The 22,643-nt window shown below is 39.1% G+C and overlaps 1 protein-coding gene across 5 annotated transcripts in view; it reads right to left on the reverse strand.

Moving 5' to 3' along the window:
• CTNNA2 (catenin alpha 2) overlaps positions 1–22,643 on the reverse strand; it is a 1,068,594-nt gene that overhangs the window by 680,535 nt on the left and 365,416 nt on the right. For all 5 annotated transcript variants that reach the window (XM_069493843.1, XM_069493842.1, XM_069493839.1 and 2 more), the window contains one exon: positions 19,054–19,257. In XM_069493843.1, the coding sequence (XP_069349944.1) occupies positions 19,054–19,257 (204 nt within the window). The remainder of the gene's footprint in view (positions 1–19,053; positions 19,258–22,643) is intronic.

The raw sequence follows: 22,643 nt of genomic DNA on the forward strand, positions 1-22,643 counted from the left end.
TACTTTATTCCCTATCAGGTCATGAATAACCACAATGTTCAAAATGTAGTTATCTGAAATCAGAAATAATGAATAGAGTATATTTCTGGACACTACAAGGTATAATTTCTTTGAAGGCGCAGACAGTGGCTCATTTATTCAACTTTGTCATTTTCCATAGTGTCTACAACAGTGATTTGTACAGAAGGGGTACCAAATAAATATGTGAACACTGCTGACTAATAGAAATGCCATCTTTCTTAAGTCAATAAACTGCATGGTGATTAAAACCACAACTGCCACAGGACAGAGAACTACCTAAAGAAGGACTCCGGGCCGGGCGCGGTGGCTCATGCCTGTAATCCTAGCACTCTGGGAGGCCGAGGCGGGCGGATTGTTTGAGCTCAGGAGTTCGAGACCAGCCTGAGCAAGAGCAAGTCCCCGTCTCTACTAAAAATAGAAAGAAATTATATGGGCAACTAAAAATATAGAAAAATACAGAAAAAATTAGCCAGGCATGGTGGCGCATGCTGTAGTCCCAGCTACTTGGGAGGCTGAGGCAGGAGGATCACTTGAGCCCAGGAGTTTGAGGTTGCTGTGAGCTAGGCTGACGCCACGGCACTCTAGCCCAGGCAACAGAGCGAGATTCTGTCTCAAAAAAAAAAAAAAAAAGAAGGACTCCGGGTATTAGATCACACTTAGACAAGATCCTTCAGCTTCTTAAAGGTATATCCTGAGATATTTGTGAAAGCTCATGCTCACAATCCTTCTCTCATTCTCTCACACAATTTAAGAGGTAGAGTTAAAGTATATTTGAAAAAGTTAAATGTCTGAAGATTCAATAAATCCAAAACAAACATCAGTATCTTCTTTAAGGCCATTTTTTTTTTCCTACAAAGAAATAATATTTTTCACTTTTAAAATAGGTTCTGGAAAGTTATCATGCCTCATACAGCCAACCAAGAACGACCACCAGAGAGGCCCACTAGGCCAGGCATTGCGTTCAAATGGGCCCTGGCATGTGAGACTCAAACCACCTGGGGCTCAGCAGGACTGGGCCCTGAAACTTTATATACCATGATCTTTTGGCTGCTGTAAATATTAAATTAAAGACACTAATAAACTGTGAATACAAGCAGCAGCAGAGGAAGACAAATATTTACATAATAACATCATACTATCAAAATCAATATATGAGAGATTTTAAACTATTAAATGCTCTTTTTTTGATAAATAATATCATCAATGAATGTAATCATCCCCAAGTTAGAGACATGTTGGTTCAATGAAAAATTGATATATGTGTCTTATGAAAACATAAAAGCAGTATTTCTGGTTTCTTCCCCAAGTTAGCCTCTCTTAAAAAAAAAATCAATCAATCATCAAGTTACCTTTAACCCTTGTACCAGTTTTCCTCCTTTTTATTCCCACTGTCTTCTCTCTACTTCAGACTCCTGATTGTTTTCTTTCTAGACTTTCCTAAGAGTCCACTAACACGTCCCTGTGGCCTCCTATCTCCAGTGGACACTTCTAGGAGCCAAGTGCACCACAGGCAGGGTTCACTGACACGACACAGGCTACCTGATACCACTCTCGTGGTAAAACTAAGCCAAACCCAAATGAATCAAGCCAAAATAAATAAACAAAAAATTTGTAATAAACAATCTCCTACCAAAATTAAGCATGTATTTCTTAATTTGGTATTAGAGCCCTCTGCAATCTAATCCCAACCTTCCTTTGCAAACTTATCTTTAATTTTTTTTTTTTTTTTTATTTTAAGTGCTTTTATCTAATCAAGCTGGCCTACTCACTGGGCTCAGAGTGACCCACATACAAATATTCACATAACAAATTTTACTTTACGTCATTCCTACCACAGAAAGTACCCTCTCCAGCTTTGACTTCTCTTCTTCCTACACACCTTCAAACAGTTCAAGGGCTACTTCTGCCATGAATGATTCAGGATCTCAACTTGACTATCTCTCTGAAATCTGGTTCATATCTACCTACTTCTATCTTGATTTTTTTGTATTGTTATTTGAAAGGGACTTAGTAGGCTTATAACACTTAAGAACCTCAGAATAAGTCACTCATTCTATTGCACATCATTCAATACTCTTTATCCTAGCATAACTCCTAAAACATAACACTCAATAAATTCTTGATAATTTTCTAGTTTTAGATGTTCAATTCTAAATTTTAATTATAAAGAAATAAAATTTCCCTTACACTTGCCAGTGAGTAGTCCCACAATAAATATTTTGTTATTGCATTAACTATATACATTTAAAAACATCCTCAAGTTTATTAATTGTCATTTCCTTTTTGTGTTAAATAAACAGATTGACTTACCCATCCAGTGAGTAAGCATTTGTTCTGCTAAACTGAATGGATATAATTCAATTTTTCTTACAGGATAAGAAAAGCCTTCCAAATCATCTGTAGCTATCAGGTAAGAAAATGTTAAACAATAAAGAAGATAAATATTTTATGGAGATATTTTAGAACATTATAACTTATTTTTGCTATAAAATATTATGTTTATATTACTATACATTATATTATATTTATATTTTAGATACATTTATTTACATATATAAAATCTAAAAACTATTAATAAAAATCTTGAGAATCTCTAGAGAAAATGGTGAAAATGAAGCACTGCCAAGAGTTCTAGTATAATATTTGTAATCAGAATGCTATTCTTTGCCGGAAGAGCAGAGTTCTTTGTGGAGTAATGAAGGACGCCCCATGAACTAGCATATCGGACCAGGAGCTGCTGAGACACCCAGGGCAGAGACAGTGAAGTGGCCGACCCATTCTCACTTGTTTGAGGAGATTTTATACACTTAATATGAACTCACAGCCAGCATAGTCATGAAATGCTCAGAATTTATACAGTCATCTGGATATTTCAGGACAGGTCTGCCTATCCGCAAAGAGCTGGGTTTCTCTATTTTATCATAATCTTCAGATCCTTGAGAATAAACACAGATTGGCCACAAGGGCTAAATAAGTCATACCTCACAATTAACTTTCCTTTCAATTACCTGGCTATTTCAGACAAAAGTCTTAGAGGTATAAATGTAGTATATCATTATTTCCCAAAATCTGTCTTCTCAGCAGGATCTGGTTTTTTTCTAAATAAAATTTTACACAAAAATCACATATTTAATTCAATTAGTATCAGGGCTGCTCAGGGAGAAGTAGACAAGGGGGATGGAGGGAACTAAGAGTCACATTCATTCCTGTCTCCAGCTCACCCACTGCTGAGGTCTCTGAAGCAACCAAGGTTCCCGGAAATGCAGCATCAAAACTAATAGACCAATTAAATAGTTTTTATTTATTTTTACCCTTTAAACATATAGACATATGTCAAACTATCTGTGATCTGTTACTAAGTAATCTTTGACTTAGGGAGAATTATTTGGTGGATATATTAATTTCACAGGGAAAATTTAGGTGTCATGCTAATAATCACAATACATTAGGGATATTTCACAAGAACTTCCCTAATGACTGTACTAAATGTTAACTATTTCATATCTCTTTCTCTTACTACTGTCTTTGGCAGCTGGGTATTTTATATAATAAGGTAAATTTATACAAAATCAATGTGGCTGTTTATAAATTAAATCATTGGGCCATATGCCTGATAAAAGTTCTCAGGATATAAAAATATAAGTGCCAGAGTCATATATGAAATAATATTACGGGGGGGAAAGACAATAATACAAAAGATAACTAACAAAGTAACCTTTAGAAAATGAAAGAATGGAAGGGAACAATACATTTACAAGGATATCATGGCTCTAAATATGTTGGGAGAGACACTTGAGATTACAAAATTCTAACAAAATGGTTAATATAATAACATTGGACTCAATGATCCTTTAACACAGTACATTGGATCATATTATGATATCATCTATGCAACTGTTATTAGTAACTAAACAGAATATAGCATTAAGTAGAGACAGTTAAAGTTTCTGAAGAATTATTTATCATCATGTGATAACTATCTTATTTCTATAGTTACCCTACATGAACAACAAAGACAAAGTATTGACAACCACACTTTTTTCAAAGTCTAAATTAGAGCAAACATAGATCATGAGTTCATTAGGAATGGGATGGACAATCAAATACAACAGAGTGCCAAGACCAAATAGATTCCTCCCTCTAAGCTTTATTCCAATATATTTTGTCTCACTTCTATTAATACTTTTATCCAAAAATCTCAACTTATTTTGAAAATTTGCTTTGATCATTTTATCTTTACTTATCACCTTGGTCAAGTTAGAGTGTAAAACTACCTGGCCTCTGGACATAGGGATGGAAGGAAACTCTCATCTTGCTTAAGAAAAAAAGTAAAATGTGGCTGCATATGGCTGATTTAGCACCACATTAATCACTGCTCTTTTCTGAAACTCCACTAAAATTATCTTAAAGCCATTAATCCTAAGGACAAAGACAACAGGAGGAAACAGGCAGTGTTTTGAAAGCTGGATATCAGAGGGAAGTGTGCTAGTTCATTTAGCAGATCTGAGAAAATCGAATACTAAGCCAGCCCTGGGGAACCTCAGAACAACCCAACTTTCAATGCAAAACCCCCAAAGATGCAGGAATTTGAGATCACTTTTTTCTGGAGGAAAGGAAAGAGGTGAGGGTTAAAAAAGATGATTTGTTGAAGCTCCATCTAAAAAGCAGTTAGACCTCCAGGTTCCTCCATCTTGTCACAAATGACAGAAATTTCTTCTTTTTAAAGGCTGAATAGTATTCCATTATATGCATATACCACATTTTCTTTATCCATTTGCCCATTGATACACTTTGGTTGCTTCCATATCTTAGTTATTACAAATAATGCTGCAATGAACGTGGGAGAGTAGATATCCCTTAGACATATTGGTTTCAATTCTTTTAGATAGATACCCAGAAAGGGGATCACTGAATCGTATGATAATTCTATTTTTAGTTTTTTGAAGAACCTTCATACTGTTTTCCAAAATGGCTGTACTAATTTACTTTCCCTCCAGTGCAAAAGGACCATTACTATTCAGTGGTCCCCAATCTTTTTGACACCAGGGACCAGTTTCACAGAAGACAATTTTTCCACTGGATGGGGTTGGGTGGTTGTGGGGTTGGGGGGATGGTGAAGCTCAAGCAGTGATGTGAGAGATGGGGACAGGAGTGGCTGTAAATACAAATGAAGCTTTGCTTTGCGCCCCTGCTACTCACCTCCTGCTGTGTACCCCCACCCCCCGTCCCCCACCTGTTCCTAAGTTTCACGGAAGATAAGAGAATTTTTCTATGGACAACGTTGAGGGGGGGGCGTGCAGTGGGGAACGCTGCAGCCCAGTCCCTAACAGGCCAGGGGGTGAGGACCACAGTAATATATGCTCTCACTTTTAGGTGGAATCGATCTCATAGGAACAGACAGTAGAGGGGTGGGTCCATAAGGCTGAGTCAGGTAGGAGGATGGGGAGAGGGGAGGTGTTGGTCAAAGGGTACAAAGTTTCAGTTACACAGGAGGAATCAATTTTAATGATCTATTTCACAGCATAGTGGCAACAGTTAATCATAACAAATTGTGCCTTTCAAAATGTTAAAAGAGTGGATTTTAAACCTTCTCACCACAAAAACGTGGTAAATTAGTGAGGTGCTAGATATGTTAATTAGCTTGATTCAATCTTTCCACAATGTATACACACACCAAAACATCATATTGTACCCCATAAATATATACAATCATCATATACAATTATCCTTTGTCAATCAGATTAATTAATTATTTTTTAAAAGCAGACCGTAAGGTCCTCTGTCCCACCCAAAATTGCAGGCATCTAGAGGTTTATTTTCAGAAGACGGCAAAGTCAGGTCTTTGGACAGACATGGCTGGTTGAGAGCACTGTGCATTTGAGGAATTATGGGAAATTGGCATTCCCATGCGGGCTGTTACGGTTACGGCCTCTGTGGTTGTGCCCTACCAGACCAACAGCCTCCGCCTAGAGACTGGAGCCCCGAGAGTCTGCACTGTTGAAAAAAATCAGATTTAATTGTCTGCTCCCTAAGCACCCGACTCCTGCCAAAGCAGGCTCCACTTTGCTCCTCCGTGAGGAATTCTGGTGGCTGTCCCACAAGGCTGCTGCTGTTGGCCTTCTGTTGGGGGTTTTGACAGGGTTCTGTTAGGATCTATATAGATGCATGGAAGATTTGCCCAGAGTCAATCATCTGGCTAACCCTGAGAGATCAAAATAAATATTAGGGAAAAGATGGACAATACAGAGTGTAGGGCTTTAAATAGAGAAAAGAGAATATCAAAAACCCAATGTTATGTCTAGGTTCATTAAGATATAAAATGGGAGGCCGGGCGCGGTGGCTCACGCCTGTAATCCTAGCACTCTGGGAGGCCGAGGTGGGCGGATCGTTTGAGCTCAGGAGTTCGAGACCAGCCTGAGCAAGAGCGAGACCCCATCTCTACTAAAAATAGAAAGAAATCATATGGACAGCTAAAAATATATATATCGAAAAAATTAGCCGGGCATGGTGGTGCATGCCTGTAGTCCCAACTACTCGGGAGGCTGAGACAGGAGGATCCCTTGAGCTCAGGAGTTTGAGGTTGCTGTGAGCTAGGCTGACGCCACGGCACTCACTCTAGCCTGGGCAACAGAGTGAGACTCTGTCTCAAAAAAAAAAAAAAAAAAAAAAAAAAGATATAAAATGGGAAACAATGGAAAGAACCGAAGAGTAGCAATAAAGAGACACAGACCCGAGTTCCAATGTCAGTTCTAGCTAACCATGTGACCTTGGGCGGTCCTTAACCATTTGTTTTGTGGAAGATAGCTTGCCATTTGTTTTTGTCCAAACGGTCTCAAATCAGAAAACAGAGGTGGTTCTGAAATCAGAAAACAGAGGTGTTAGGAAAATGGATGGTGATCCTTTGAGAATCCTGGAAGAACTAAAAATAAAAAAATAAAAAATAAAAGTAAAGAGAAGATATGGTTTTATAGGTTTTACAAATGGTAGAAAATAAACTAATAGATAAGGAAAAGTGGCAAACAGAACAGAAAAGAGGCATAAAATTACACCAATGGTGAACAAAGAGACAATATCTGTAATAAGATAAAGTTCAGAGAATCTTTTTATTTGTTTGTAAGTGTCTCATGGATACAGAGAAAAACACCTTTCCCAAAGGATTTGCCTGTCTGTGTTGCAGGGATAAAAAGTATAAAATTAGTCCCCAGACCACAGGCCACTTAACTGATTCCTCCTAACACCCGAGTGTGCAGACCGAATAATAAAAAGGCCGATGTCTCTTCTTTTTTTTTTCTTATTGAGGTGAAATTCACATGACATTCGACTTGTTGTCTTCTTGAGTCATTTTAGGAGGAAAACAGGAAGGAAATATTGGCCTCCAAAGGTCTCCACTGGTTCCATGGCAAGTAGTGGGGGAGGATAATTTAGAGGGTGAAGATAAATAACAATAAATGACAGTGGGAAAATACAATTCAGAAAACAGGAAAAGGAAACTTATGATACCTGTCTGTGAATGGAATGATGTTCATTAAGTGGGGTGATTCCCAGTGCTGGCCTCGTCCAAGGCTTGTGCAGGACCAGAGGCAGGAGAATCCCCCAGGGAAATTTGCTAAAATAAAGCCCCCCAGGCTCTGTCCCTGAAGGCTCTGCTACTGAGGTAGGGCCCTGGAATATGAGCTTTTCAAAATCTCCTCATGTGGTCTTGATACACAGATTTAAGAATGTCTAGAGCAGTCAGGCAAAATGTTGCTTCCTCTTGGCAACCCTGGCCGAGAATAGTCACCAAAAGAGCCTAGAACAAAAGCTCAATTCAAGGTGCAAACTGGAAAAGGCACAGCCCTGGGTTGATGCTGTAATCTCTCAGCGGCATCCCAACTGGCAAAGTTGGTGGAAACTGAAGTCAGCAATTAAGCTGTTAAGAAAGAGGATTTGTGAATAATCTGTGAGACTGGATATTTTAGTTCTGGCACCCGACAGCACAGTCCTTCCAAGGATAATAAATTGTCTCTTTACAAATGAGGGAGTAGGTGTGTAGGAAGAGGTGTGTTTGAGGGTGGTGAGGGTGAAAGTTAGAAGCTTGGAAAAAACAGCAACCCTTCAATTAGTATCTCACAGTGCGAGGTGCTGGTTCAGATTTGCTTGTCTATTTCTGACTAATTAAGAGACGGGATTAGCCATTCAGCTTCAGGAGTCTGCCCCAACATCGTGAATGTCTAGGCTGAGTAACACACAGCTCCAAAAGACTTCCTGAGAGATATTTCACTCGATGGTTTCTTTCAAAAGTATTCAACCCCACTCTCAAAAAAGACAACTCATTTTAAACCTATGCTCTATTAAATAAAATCTTGATTTGATCCACCGACTTATTGCATGAGGTGTTCCCTACCTTGTCTGCTCATAAGAATCACCTGGGGTACGTGCTAAGCTTAGAGACCAAAAACCCCCTCTGCAGGGGACTGTGGTTCTCCCTGGGCTAGGACTCTGGGGAGAGAGCATTTAATTTTCAAAGGCTGAACCGGGAACCCTTCCGTTGGTTTATCTCTTTAGTTATACATACAAACTCTTTTGTGTCTTTTAGAAAGTAATGAGTTAAATAATTTCCAAAGTCCCCAGTCCATCCTACAGAATGCCACAGGAACTCAAAATGGTGCAGTTCCTCCTCGCCCCTCAGACGTACCCCTGAGAACTTATGCCCAGATAGGTCAGTCTGCAGTGGCAGAAATAAGAGTGAGCTGCTTGGTGAAGCTCTTGGAACTGAAAAGCAAGCAAGTGACATGCTTTGTATCATCTTTATCTCTACTAATAGTTACTGGGATCATTTCAGGCCTTTCTAGAAAGAATTGATATGGGCCTCTGCCAGGGCCTTAAATAAAGCTTTAACTATAGAGAAAAGTCTGGGAGCTGCAAAGTGAGACATGAGGAAGCCAAGCATAATTAACCTTAATTTACTTACTGTTTTATCAGGTAGTAGAGCAGAGATAAAAGATGAATCATTTTGTTCCAAAACACGGGACTCGATGGACTCAAAACATGGTTATGCTGCTTTCTCTTCTTATTATTAGCATTATTATTATTATTTTTAAGAGAAGAGGAAGATGAGAGAGGAATTTATTTACGGCCTCTGACATGCCAGGCTAACATATACTAGATACTGAGAATGGTCAACAAGACAACATTCCTGGTCATGGGAGGTAAATTCCGGTAGAGGAATAGACAATAACAATAGAAACAAAGAGATGATGTAATTTTGGAGTATGGCAGGTACTATAGCAGAATTAAATACACTGATGTAGTCAAGAGCAACATATTTGGGTTGAAACTTGGGGGAGAAGGAGCCTTCCATGCAAAGCTTGAGAGAGAACCTTCCATCAGCAAGATAGTATGTCAAAGTCGCTGAAGCAGCAAACAGCCTGGCGTCTGTGGGGCATGGAGAAATGTCCCTGCCAGTGAAACATTCAGTTCTTTGAGGGTAACAATTTTTCTAAATGAATCAAGAGAAATACTTCTGAGGGCTCAAGGTAGCATCAGGCCCAAGCAAGGGAGCTTATCTTTGTAACAATCCATATGGGAACAAGAAATCCTGAAGTTCTGATCTCCCTACATACTTTGTTAATTAAAAAAAAAACAAAAAACTTTATCGAGGTTCATTGGTTTAGTGGGAGAAAGGAGCCTGCTGCTCCCCCTGACAATTCTGGGAGGTGCCTTGACATACCAGGAAGCCTCTTCCAAGATCAACCGAAGGCTGGTGCTGTCCAGGCTGCCATAACCACTATGGCCACACCTATGGCCTGGAAGCCAACCCTGTCAACAAGCCATGCTCCTTGACTAGGTCAAAGGCAGCCCTTTACTCTCTCATCACATTACTTGCTTGTTTGATAAGGAGAGAAACTAGCTCGAATTCTAAGGATGGAAATTAATTTTACAGTAGAAGCAGATTTTTATTTCTATCTCCTGTGTCATTCAATAGTTTTTTTTTTTTCATTCTGTCACCAAAAAGAGATCATTCTAGAAGTCTGGTATGGATAAGCAATGATATCTAACCAAGGGGTTTTCAAGAGATCACCAGATCCTGCTTGAGAGTTTATAAGCAGCACCACTCTAAACAGCAAAGGCTCCCAATTACCATGTTTCCTTCTTCTCATTAGTCCAGGCTTGAGGCAGCCAAGGACCTCCTGCCCCAACCCTTCGGGAAACCCCACAGCCCCCACCAGCACGACCCCTGGCCTGTACTCCGAGTCTGTCCCGTCAGTTCTGACAGTCCCTTGCTCCCTCATCACATCTCCAGTACTCTCTTCAATTTCTTTAAACCATTTTATAGCCTATATCTATAATAACCGCAAATCTACAGCCCTTGTACGACTAATCTCTGCTCGGTTGGTTTTGTCAACTCTTGTTCATGGTGGCTTGTTTGAGTTTGCTTTTAATGATTCTGGAATGTCAACTTTTGTTCCTCGTAATGTTTTCGTTGGAAATTCTTTGAGGCTTGAATTGAAAGTGTGTTCCTCTGGGGAGCATTGGTATTTGCTTCTACCAGGTACCTCGCAACCTGCCACTCAATGTCTTTAAAAGAAATTCTGGATAAACTTTAGGTCATGCTGGAATATAGTTTCTGGCCCTGATACTGAGTAACTGTGAGCTTGTGGTCAAAAATTCTTGAGGCATTCTTGAGGAAGAGGTGTTTTTTTTTTTTTTGTTTGTTTGTTTGTTTGTTTCCTGCTCTTTAAAGACCAAGACAGCACATATTTCCAATTTTACTATCTGTAGGAAAGTTTTATTTTCTTAGCTCATACCCTAATGGTGTCACACCATCTGGGAATCCAGGCTTTATACTAAGGTCCCTAATCTTACTGGCCATTCAGCTGAGTCACCAGGCTTTGTGTCCTGTTCTTTGCACATATGCCCCATTTAAAAGCCTGGTCTAGGCCCTGAGAAGTCTGCAGGCCCATTTTTAGTTACTTTCTTGTCATGTCTTTTATCTTAGCAATTCCTTTACATTCCTGAGAGTTCATCCATGCATTTAAAAGAAATTTTAAGAATTGCACCAGGCACACAGTTGGTGGAAGGAAGAAAGGGAGGGAGGGAGGGAAGGAAGAAGAGCAAATGTGGGCGGGAGGTGTGAATAGAAGGAGATAGAACTATTGATTTCTCAGTGCTGTTTTCCACTGTATGGAAGTCAATAGCGAGGCCCTGGAGTTGTTGTGACCTTCAATGCTCAGAGTGAAGTAATTATAGAACTAACACTGGGGGCCTCATTTTGATGGCAAAGCTGTTTTCCCAAAATCTTCCTGCACAAGTGATTGCTGGCCAGTGGCCTCACCTTTCCTCATTGGCTATGTCCCTAGACTATGCAGTAAGTTTATTGCTGGATCCATGTTAACTTTTAGGAGATCCCAGTAAGAGGGGATCAACAGAGGAGTTCCAGACCTGTGCAGACACATCCAATGAAGCTTTATTTTCCCTTTATTTATCTATACTCCTTAACTCTGAAAAGACCTCAGTGACCTTTGCAGTATAGGGTTTTTATGTGAGGTTAATAAAATAGGATAGCGAAGGAGGAGAACTGGGAAGAACAAAGAAACAAATACAAGGTTCCTTTGGCACTGGGCTTTCTGACTGTCATCATGTCATTTGATCTGCAGATCCTCCCCCAAGTGGATCCTGTTATTGCCATTTCACAGCTGAGAAACTTGAGGCTCAGGGAATCTCTCTACCTTGCCTAAGGTCAGGTCACTTACAAATGATAAAACTGGGATTTGAGCCCAGGTATAAATGGCAACAAAGCACAGGTTTGTAATGACTGCCAAATTATCCATACTGGAGAGTTGGCAGGGGTGGGGGGAGTCACAAAGGAAAGGCCCTCCTTCTTGCCAAGAAGATGGTGTGTGAGATTTCATTGAAAGCTGACTTGATGCAAAGGAAACAAATCTAGTTAGACCTAACTGTCCTGAGATTCTGTGAGTAAGCCATTAATTGTATGTCACAAGCTGATAATAAGCAATAGCAAACAGGTATGGCGTGCCATATTTTTCAGAGGGCCTAAGTCTCCCTCCTTGGATTACCACCCTACACCTTGGGTCCTTTAAGACTCAAGCAGACCTTCCATGTTTCCACAAGGCCTGGGTGTTACCCTCACCTATGCTCCACAGCTATAGTGGGTACTGTGTCCAGATCACCCAATTCTGGATCTCCTCATGCCCACTAGTTGTACTGGGCTCCTCTCACACTTGCTCTATGGGACTCTTGAACCTGATACAATGTCTCTCACACTCTCACCCTCATTATTGTCCCCAGAGAAGATTTCCTGCCAGCATGACTGGACATTCTCCCACCATCTGTGCCTGAGTTGGTGGCACCCAAGATGTCTCCACAATATCTCTTGGCTTTCTAAGATCCCGTTACAGCAAACGCAGTTGAGCACCATTAGAAAAGGAATATATAATGACATAAGAAGAAGAAAAGTGAGAAAAAAACTTAAAAGATTGTTTTACCCTGTACCAGTTCCGGGGTATCTCTAGGAGTTACAGTGAAATCTACCTGCAACGCAAGCATGATTGAAAATGCCATGATGCAAGGACAGAAGTCTAAAGCACTATCCAAAAGACTTCCACTCCAACTATGCATATTATCTTTGGAAGAGTAGATTCAAAGGACAATTTTTCAACTCAGAGAAGAAGTTGGTAACCTAATCGTACTCTTTCCATGTCTGAAAAAGAAATATCAACTAAAAAAGAATTTAAAAACTGCATCTTCACATGGAAGCAAAAGTTTTATATGGGAAGCATAATTGTACAGATGAATTTGAAGCTCAAAATTAGCAGAGAGGAGGGCCCTGAATATATTTAAAGGCAGGGAACAGAAAAGAAGAGAAGAAAAGATACAAATAAGGAAAAGGCAAGGAAAACCTTCTCACCACAGGCACCAAATTTGGGGATATTGGGAATCTTTTCCTTGAATGAAGCCACCAATCTCATTAAGGCAACTTTTAATTTCCCATTAGAATGGAGAGCCATTATGGAGAGCTACGGGCAACTAGGTCACAGATGGCCCACAAACATTTTTAAACATTCCTTTCTATTCTGTTTTAAGCCAAACCTTTTGGTAGAGGAAGCTATAATTAGTCAAGCTGACTTTTGTGAATTTCACCACCTCATTTATATAATAACAGGAAAGAGAGAAAGGGGAAGACATAGATAATACTGGAAACAAATTTTATGTTTAATCAGCAAAACCTTATCCTTAAGTGATAAAAACTACTAAGTCGTTTCTCCACTTTCCCATCTGGGAGCAATGTGTCAGGATAATAATTCCTATGATATCTTTCTGATGACATTCCCTGCAGCAACTTTCAATCCTTCTCTGGGATTCTAGATCAAAGCCAAGTATTGAACTTGCCCACTAGTTGTTCTGGGTCCCTCTTAGCAGTACTGCATATAGCCAACTTAGAGAATTCTCATAAGTGAAAATCAAATCTGTGTCCTCACTCTTTTCGAATTTTGTTCCTCAGTCATGCTTCCGGTCTAAATCAGAACTCTATACTTATGCTGCCAACACAAGAAGTCTTCCCTACTTATCTTTTCCAATGCTCTTCTCTAAAAATATACTCAAAATGAATTGCTTCTAAAGGAATTACTATATATTCATATAATAAAATGCTATGCAGCCAGTAAACATAAAGTTAGATAATGTTTATTGATAAGGCAACATATTCACAATATATTGAGTAAAGAAAATAGGGTACAAAAATCATTTACAATATGAGTTCATTTTTTCAAAAAGTCAGGGCATTAACATATGTGTATCTGTATATAAATATACCACTCCTATATGCTCAAAAACATTGGAAAGATAGGTACCAAAGTATTACCAATGATTATTTTCAGGGGATGAGATTATGAATTACTTTTACTTTCTTCTTTCTTTGATTTTTATCATTTACAATGAAAATGTATTTCCTTCACACTATAAAAAATAAAAAACGATGTAAAAGCCACTATTTTCAGAGATCTGGTGGCCCTAGCTATCACTTCCTGTATTCCTCATATACTGCTATGGAATGGTATGTCAGAGCCTTGCTGTGGTACAGGCCACAGAACGGGCTGAAAATAACCTTTTTTAGATTATTTCCTATCGTTTAGACTCTGTTTCTGTCCTTACAAGTGTCCTCCCTCAGGAACACTCCTTATGTTAAATTCTACTCCAAGAACAAAGGCTACGACAGTAACATTTCAGACACTTATGTGTATGTGCTCCCACTCATTATGTCTTCATGTGCTCTAACACCTGCATAACATTCAAGGTTTATAAATTATTAACCCCAGGGACCCACTTACATGCTTCAAGAGGTGTGCAAAATGTTATACCCAAATGTATTTTTTAATTATTTTAAAAAATACAGTTAAAAAATAACCCACCACATTTTAACATACAGACCAGTAAGTCATTACTTTTCATCACCAGGATCTCTGCCATCATTGGGTAAACACTTAAACTTTAATTGTATGATTATTTAAAAAAACTGTAGTTCTGCATTAGTCTTTAAAAAAAATTACAGCGACACAGAGTCTATGCATATAAAATTGAACCAGGTTGTACAGCAGCATAAGTCACAACAAGGTCCAGGCACTTCTCATTGCATATTCTCGTCAAGGCCTCGCAGTGAATTGCACACAAAAAGTAACAGTTTCATGAATGTCCTTATTGTTCTGCACTTACAGTTTTAGTACCTAGAATAAATATTAATTTTTCTCCTTATACTTAGGATAAGTATTATAGTTTCATTGTTTCATATTTATAAGAATGTGAACCATATTTGGACATTTTGGGTGAAACAACTTTGAAACAAAATTTTTCTATTTAACTCCCCTTTCAAACGCAATCTGTTTAGCAGAGCATCCAGTCATTGCCAAGTAAACTATTTACAAATGGTTACATCTGAGTAAATCAGAATTTTCTGTGCAACCCAAACCAAATGAAGATATCTTATTAGCTGCAGCTGATATGCCTGCGACTGTCATTCAACATGTAAATGTCTATTTTATGTTCATGAAGCAAACACATTCTTCTCATTAGTCACTTTATAGACAAATTTTGTTTAAAACAGTCAGAATTTGGATACTTTACTTCACTTCTCCTGCCATTACCTGGTCCAAGAGACCATCCTCCCAGGAATTAATCTGGGGCCAAGAGCCTCTTCATCTGTCCTACTTTCACCTTTTTTTTTTTTTTTAATTCACGTCCTGTTCTCAATACCTAAAGCCTAGCATTTTCTGTCCAACACTCTCTAGCGGTCTCCCATTCCATTAGAATGAAAGTCAGATCCCATATAATGGTACACGAGGCACCATCCAGACCCCATCTCCTCCTGCCCAGCTACTCACTGAGAACAGCCACTCCGGCTCCCCGTGGTTCCTCAAACACACCAGGTACCTGCTCACAGCGTGGCTCTTGACCTTGCTGGTCTTTCCACTTCTAAGGCTCTTTGCTCCTCCATCTGCAAAAGTTCTTTGATCTAAAGTCATCTCAACATACCCTTCCCAGGCCATCCTTAATTACAGCAATACCCCATGTTCCCTACCTCTCAGGTTTTATATTTCCTCTTTGCACTGATCGTCATCTGAAATAACTCTTGCTCAAATCACTTATGTCTTTATTATTAATCTCTCTCTCTCGTCACTGGAGTATAAGCTCCATGAGAGCAGAGAATTTTGTCTGTTTTGCTTAATTCTGTATCCCCAGAAGCTTGGACCAATGCCTGGCACAAAGCAGCCAGGCAGACAATACACATTTGCTGAATTAATAAAATATTCTAAATTTGAATCCATCACAAAACTCTTACAATAAAATACTATATTTAGTTGTATACTACCATAGGGTCACTTTTAAGACTTTTCTTTTGATGGAAAAAAGAATCTTACTGGCACAAAAAGAAGGCTCTATAAAATTATAAGTTCCAGAGGGAAGTTTATGTGTTCATTATAATTTGGAACTATTTATGGTACTCAGCATAATACTCCAACAACCATACTTGATGGCACTAATCCAAATTAACATTTATATACCACACATCCTTTTGAATTCAAGAGTCTCTCGCTACCCATTAGTCTCCATATGTCTATAATAATGATATTCTATTTAAAGGAGTATTATTTTTAAGAATCTTTTTGCTTTGGGTTATATCTTAAACTTGATAAAACAACTTAAGGCCAGCCAAGGCTTTTCTAAAACAATTCCAACCATCTTTTCTGCCACTCCCATGCTCTGTGATCATAATTTTCACCACATGCATCTGTTTGCCCAGACCCAGCGTTTTTTTTTTTCACACCTGTTTCTCTCAACTGCACATTTTTGTTACATCTTTCACACACACATTTATTAATTTGGATACCCTTTTGTGGAATTATCTAACATATAACTGATATCTTATTGAGCTCAGTGTAACCCACATGGTTAAGCATGGCCCATGCCCAAAGCATGGCCCATGCCCCAGGAAGACTGCCTTTTCCTAATCACTTAGTGTATTATAAAGCTTCTCCCCACAACCTCCATTTCCCTCCTTTCCATACCGCTTGGCATGTATATGGTTTTAGAACAGCTTTGGCTACAAGTGAGCATTAAAAGTTGAATGCTCATCGGAGACTGATCAGGAGAATTTTAGAATCCAGAAATGTCAGTTATGCCAATTTTTAAAACTTTTCTTTTCAGTTTAATGACTTTTTCATCCTAATGGTATTGCCTAGAAAATTAAGATGAAAACCTGCAGGGTAATAATTTGATAACATCTTTATTCCCAGAACTTAAAAACTGAAAAAGAAGTATCTTATAACAGCTCAGGAATGACTAATTTACCAGTTGCTATTAACTACAACATAATTTTCTGTAAAGGCATAGATGTGTATGTGTTTCTGTATTAATATTAATATATGCTATATAAAAATAAATATAAATTGAGTTTGTGGCAGTAGCAATGAGCACACAGGACAGGGATTATGGAGGTGGTCGAGCTGTATCCAATTTTACACTGAAATCACCAAAGAAGTGTGAAGTCCAACTAAATTTTATACAGTCTATATAAAAATTTATATAAAAATCAAATGGGAGTTGTTTTATATCAGGCTTTGATCCTGATGGTTCAATGTGGAAAGAATTTGTTCACATTGAATTTAAGCACTATACCCATATATGTATTATCTGTAACTATGTCAAAATAGAAACTAAGATTTCAATAAAAGTACAAAACATTCCTGCACCACAAGGCTGTGATCAGAAAAACAATCGCCTGGAGTCAATAAAATACAAAAATCCATCAGCTCTGCTGATCTGTAGGAGTTCACACTAAAAGAAAAAAACTTCTACTTGACAGGATTCTAAACATCAAACTGAAAATTACATGTCACATCTCGATCAAATCTCCTTTAATCACATTCAGTGACTTCTATCCACAGGCACATATGTTTTTTGGTCTGATTTATTTATAGTGAGATCTTAACCAGCACTGCTATCTCTGTAGTTTCTACTTCTTTCTTTGCTAATAATTATTCCTCGATAGAAATATCAGCATTCTTTAATGTAAAACCAAAATCCACATATAAGTAATTAGCCCTTTTCTATTTTGTTAAAAACAACAACAAACAGAATCCCAGATTTTATAAGCATTCTTTTTTGAGAATTCTGCTATTCAAAAGATTCACTAAGGTGGGAGACCCTGGTGATCCACATTTCTAGCTGTACCCTACGTAACACCCACAGACCAAAATCACAGAAAGTGTTAGCCATCTAGCATCCTCTAGAGAAGTAAGTCCTCATAAGCATCTGGGTATCACATGGTGCGTCCACACTTTATTCTTTGTGCTGAAAATGGGCAAGTCTTCCAAAATCAAAGAATCTGAAGGTTCATGGAAAGGAAACAGATTTTGTTTTTTAATTTGTACAGTATTTGCATTAAGTATCTTTTTGCTTTCTGAGGGAAGTTCTCTGGAGGGTGTGCAGGAGGAGCACTGTTGCTGTCACTGCTGGCTCCTTGCTTGCATGTGGGCTAGCTGCAGTTTCATGATCAGAGTGGTAAGACACTGGAGGGAGGGACATGGGCTGGCCGCTTTGTCTCAACATTGCCTTGCAGGGTTCTATCAATACCCAGCATGGATTTCAAAAACCATCAGATTTTCAGTGTCCCTGTTACCTACCTGACCACTACACAGAGCATCCCTTCAACACATAATATTGAAGCCTCACTTTATCTACATTTTTTCCAATTTGTACTGAATTTTCTTAAACCCACAAGTCCAGGATAGGGGGAACTCTGGATCATTCACTGTTGCAAGCACTGGGCAACACCCCAGCTGAATGACGGTAGCAAATCAATACCATAATTTAATGCCTTTCAAAGCAAAGAATATGGGTTTCATCCCACCTTCTTGCAGTTTACAGCTATAAAAAACTGTCACATTTTATAACTGTAAGAGAGGATGGTCATTATCTGCCCCAATACAACTAGATACCGCTTGCACACAGCTATATGAAAACTTGAAGACCACTTTTATAAGAACTCCTAATTGCGCAACCAATCAAGAGAGCTCCAAGTTTCACTACACTGCAGTAAGAACTTTTCCACCTCAAGGAGCCCTGCATAAACACTTTAAAAACTATTATGTTTAGTAATGCCTCTTAGGGGTGAAGATGAGCACCTACAGCCATACTTAGCTTTGAAAGTGGTCTCTGTAAAAGAGGACTTAGTATACACTCAAGCGTTTCCATCAATCATTTACCTTTACAATTGAAATCGTACCTAAATCAAAATTGAACCACTAAAGTGACCAAGAAGAAATCACTCAAGTAAAAAGTGAAAGAACTACTCTCCATCAATCTCGTCCGTACTGAGACACCAGGACGCACGCTCTCCCAAAGTGGTCCTTTGGTTTCACCTGACTCTTTGGGGAACACCTGTCTGTCCCCTTTCCCTGCTATCCACGCTTTCACAGGTGCCACAAGATCACGGACTTGCATCCACCGAGACATGAGAACGGAGAGCCCGAGACTTACATTATTCATGTACTCGCTGAGCAGGTCCTGCAGCGCCTGCCGCACGGCGTTGCACTCGGCCACGATCCTCTCGCGCCGGTCGTCGCGCGTGCAGGACGAGTCGGCCATGAGCGCCGCGCCGCTGATGATGCTCTCCAGCCGCTCCTCCAGGGACGGCCGGAACCGGGCCTCGCTGAACGTCATGGGGTCCAGGATGATCTTATTCTGAAAGTATAGAAAGATAATGTCTTTATACTTTTTTATATCGTAAGAAGAATCAGCAGAGGAGAGGTGACTGCCTTTGCGTCTGGCTTCCTAAACCCGAAATCTCTGAGGCCAGGGCAAGAGCCACTGCGGAGGAAAAACTGGTTACTGAGACAAATGCTCAAGTGGCCTTGACAAAGTATTAACTTTTTGCAAGATATCTTGCCCTAAGTGTAATCTTCAGGTTGAAAAAAGCACATCTTGTTTGAAGAATATGTTCTTGGCAAAGGCCATCTCAACGGAAGAGTTTTTAAATGAGATTGTGGCACTGACTTGGCATTTTTTAAATACGTAGCCAATAAGGAAAGCACATTTCAGTGTAGCGCTTGGGGGATGACACAAACATTTTAGAGCTCAACATGATACATCATCAACACCTAAGCATGCATTAGCTGTGACTTGTGTATACATTGCAACCTCCTCATGAGAAGGAGATAGTCCCATGGCAGGATGCCTTTTGAAACTTGGGCACATGGCACCCAACAGGCATAGTCAGTGCAGGTTAATTTCTCACCAGGAACTAATATCTTTTACGTAAAAGGGTATGTTCTAGAAAAGGATTCATAATGTGTGCGAGAGAGATTTGTCACAATTAACTGACAGTACCCTGATAGATGTATTAACATGTTCTGAAGGATCCTAGATAAGGGGAAAAAATAGAGATGTTTCCTAAAAGGAAGGCATCACAGAAAATATAAGCTTAGTTTTGCCCCAGCAAAGTCGGAGGAGCCTGAGAATGCGCAGGCAGAGATGTCCAGAGGCGGAGGAAGTTATAAATCCAGAATTCAGGAGATATATCGGCTTTTATAAGGATCTGGGAATTGTTAGGGGTATTTGGACACAAAGTAGTGAATGATGTACCAGTAAAATGAATATAGAGCAAGAAGAGCAGACCAAAGAAAATCTTGCTAATGTCAATTTCCAAGGGTATACAGAAGGATGAGAATCAAAAAGGAAGATGGAAAGGGTAGTCAGAAATAGAGCAGCAGAACCTGGGGAAGTCAGAGCAAGTCAGCAGAGTGGAGCAACTGATGAATTGTGTGATAATTAACTGTGTGAAGCAGACAGGCAAAGTTGACATTTCCCAAAGGCTGGTTTCCATTGGGTAACCTATTTCTGCCCTAAGAGAAGACCATATTCCAGCGATGTTAATCAAAGTGGAATGACCTGTTGCAGGAAATGGTGTGCTCATCTTCATTGGAGGTGCACACTCAGAAGTCCAATAACCAGAGTGTCCGAGATGGGGTAAATCGTCTTCCAACCTTAGAATACTTTGGTGCAATTACCATTTCCTTACTGTTTTCTTTGATGTTCGTCAGTCATTAAATATTTAGCAACTTAAAAAAAAATTATTAGAAAAACCACAATTTACCATATGTACAAATAAAATACGAAAAGCAAATAAGAATAGGTAGTTATACTATTGCCAATCTACTACTTTCTGAAGACCTACTATGTGTCTACTACAGTGCTTAATGCTAAAACGAGGGTGGGGGAGAGGAACATAAAAGACACTTTTATGCTTTTTTTATCCTACTGTGTTATAAAATAACCACTTAGCTGTTACAAAATAAGTCCAGCCATGTGCTCCGGGAAAGTTTATCCTAGCCCTCTAAAGCATCCTAGGGTATTTGCTGAAGGTTGTGCTCAGAGCATCTGGTCTCAGATTTGCTGATTCTTGTTAAAATGCAAATCTTCATAACAGGGAGATAGATCTTTTGAGCACAAGGATGTTGAGGTCTTGAGGGAATGAGTGTAGGCATGTTATGACTTAAAAAACAAACAGGTATGATTAAACACAAACCATTGGTAAAGTCCACTGGAATTTCAGATTTTCTAGAAAATCACTAAATCTATCAAAGCTCCCTCTTGAGTTTAGAAGGCAGATGCATGAGGTCTTGCAAACAAGAGACAGCTATTCTGTGCCAGGCTTTGGCATGATAACCGCCCTTACATTTGCATTCTCTTAAATCTTGGAAAGGGGATGAAAAAGGGATGTTTACTTAACCCAAAAATATCCTACTTGGGCTTTGTCCCTTGTGCCTTGGTATTGGGCACAACTGTCCGATGTCAAAAAAATCACGTGGAGGCCTCAGTAGAGTGCATAGCTCTTCAGGGTTCATCATTACAGGTGAGAGTCCCAAAGCAAAGCTGAGAGGTGAGCACAGGTATCGCTGCTGTTTGTACCAGTGCTGTGTCTGTAATGTCTTTCCATCTGAATTTTCTCTCTCTCTCTCTCTTCCCCTCCCTTCCCCACTTTTCTGTTGATATATTTATGATAAATATATACAGATAGATTTTACTATGTAATATGCATTAAGAACTGATATTCTAATTAAGAAATACTTGGTCAAAATATAATGACTATCTTCCTTATAAAGATTATTGATTGTCAAAGACCTATTTTACAGAAAACCATATTAACATAAAACATAATGAAAATTATTTGTTCTGTTTAAAGATTCTAGGAGACTCTTAAGGATCATATATTGACTCTAGGATAAATTTTTATTATACTTTTGAATTAAAAATATAAAGTACCAATTTGGTATAAATATATCAAAGTAAATTTGAACCCTTCAATAAGGGTAACAGAGAGGAATATGAGTCATTAGAACATTATTTCTTAAATTATCTTCCATAGAACAATAAGCTTAAATATATAGTGTTTTGATGAAAAAATAAGGTTCCCTGGCCAAATATGTTTTGGAAATACTTCATGGCCTACAGCAAATTATCTTAAGAAATGCTTTGAGAAATTCTGCATTAAAGGAATCAGTTCACTGTAGCATTTTCCAAACCTATTTGAGCACAGAAAGTGCCCCTTTTTAAAATGCGCACATTACCTATGAGAACCCAAGGAACACTCTTTGGGAACGTGGCAAGAGAGACTTTGGAGTGTCAGCCAACTGAGTTCCCTGCCTTCCACGGCCCAGGGCTGTCGTGAAAGGAGAAGTATGAAACATTCAGCTTGACAAACTCTGCATCAAAGTTACACTACCCATCACATTTCTAATGATATTATTCATTATTTATAAATCATGGGGGAAAAGCTTTTTAGAAAAATCTGCCTAGAAAGAAATACTAAATTTGCAATATTCCAATGCATATCTGTGGTGCAGATGGGGAACACGGCAATGAGGGATGTGAAAGGCAAGGAGGAAGAAGCCACTCAGGGGAGAGAAAAGGTATAAAGAGAAAGCCCAGTGCACAGGGGCCTGCAGGGGTGTGTGTGTGTGTGTGTGTGTGTGTGCCTATAAAAGGGAGCCTGGATTGCATGTGTGCGTGTATATCTCTGAGAGGGTGGATACTGGTTGCGTGTGTGCACGTACATGTGTGTATGGGCA

Source organism: Eulemur rufifrons, chromosome 19, assembly GCF_041146395.1.
Source record: "Eulemur rufifrons isolate Redbay chromosome 19, OSU_ERuf_1, whole genome shotgun sequence".
Taxonomy (NCBI): Eukaryota; Metazoa; Chordata; class Mammalia; order Primates; family Lemuridae; genus Eulemur; species Eulemur rufifrons.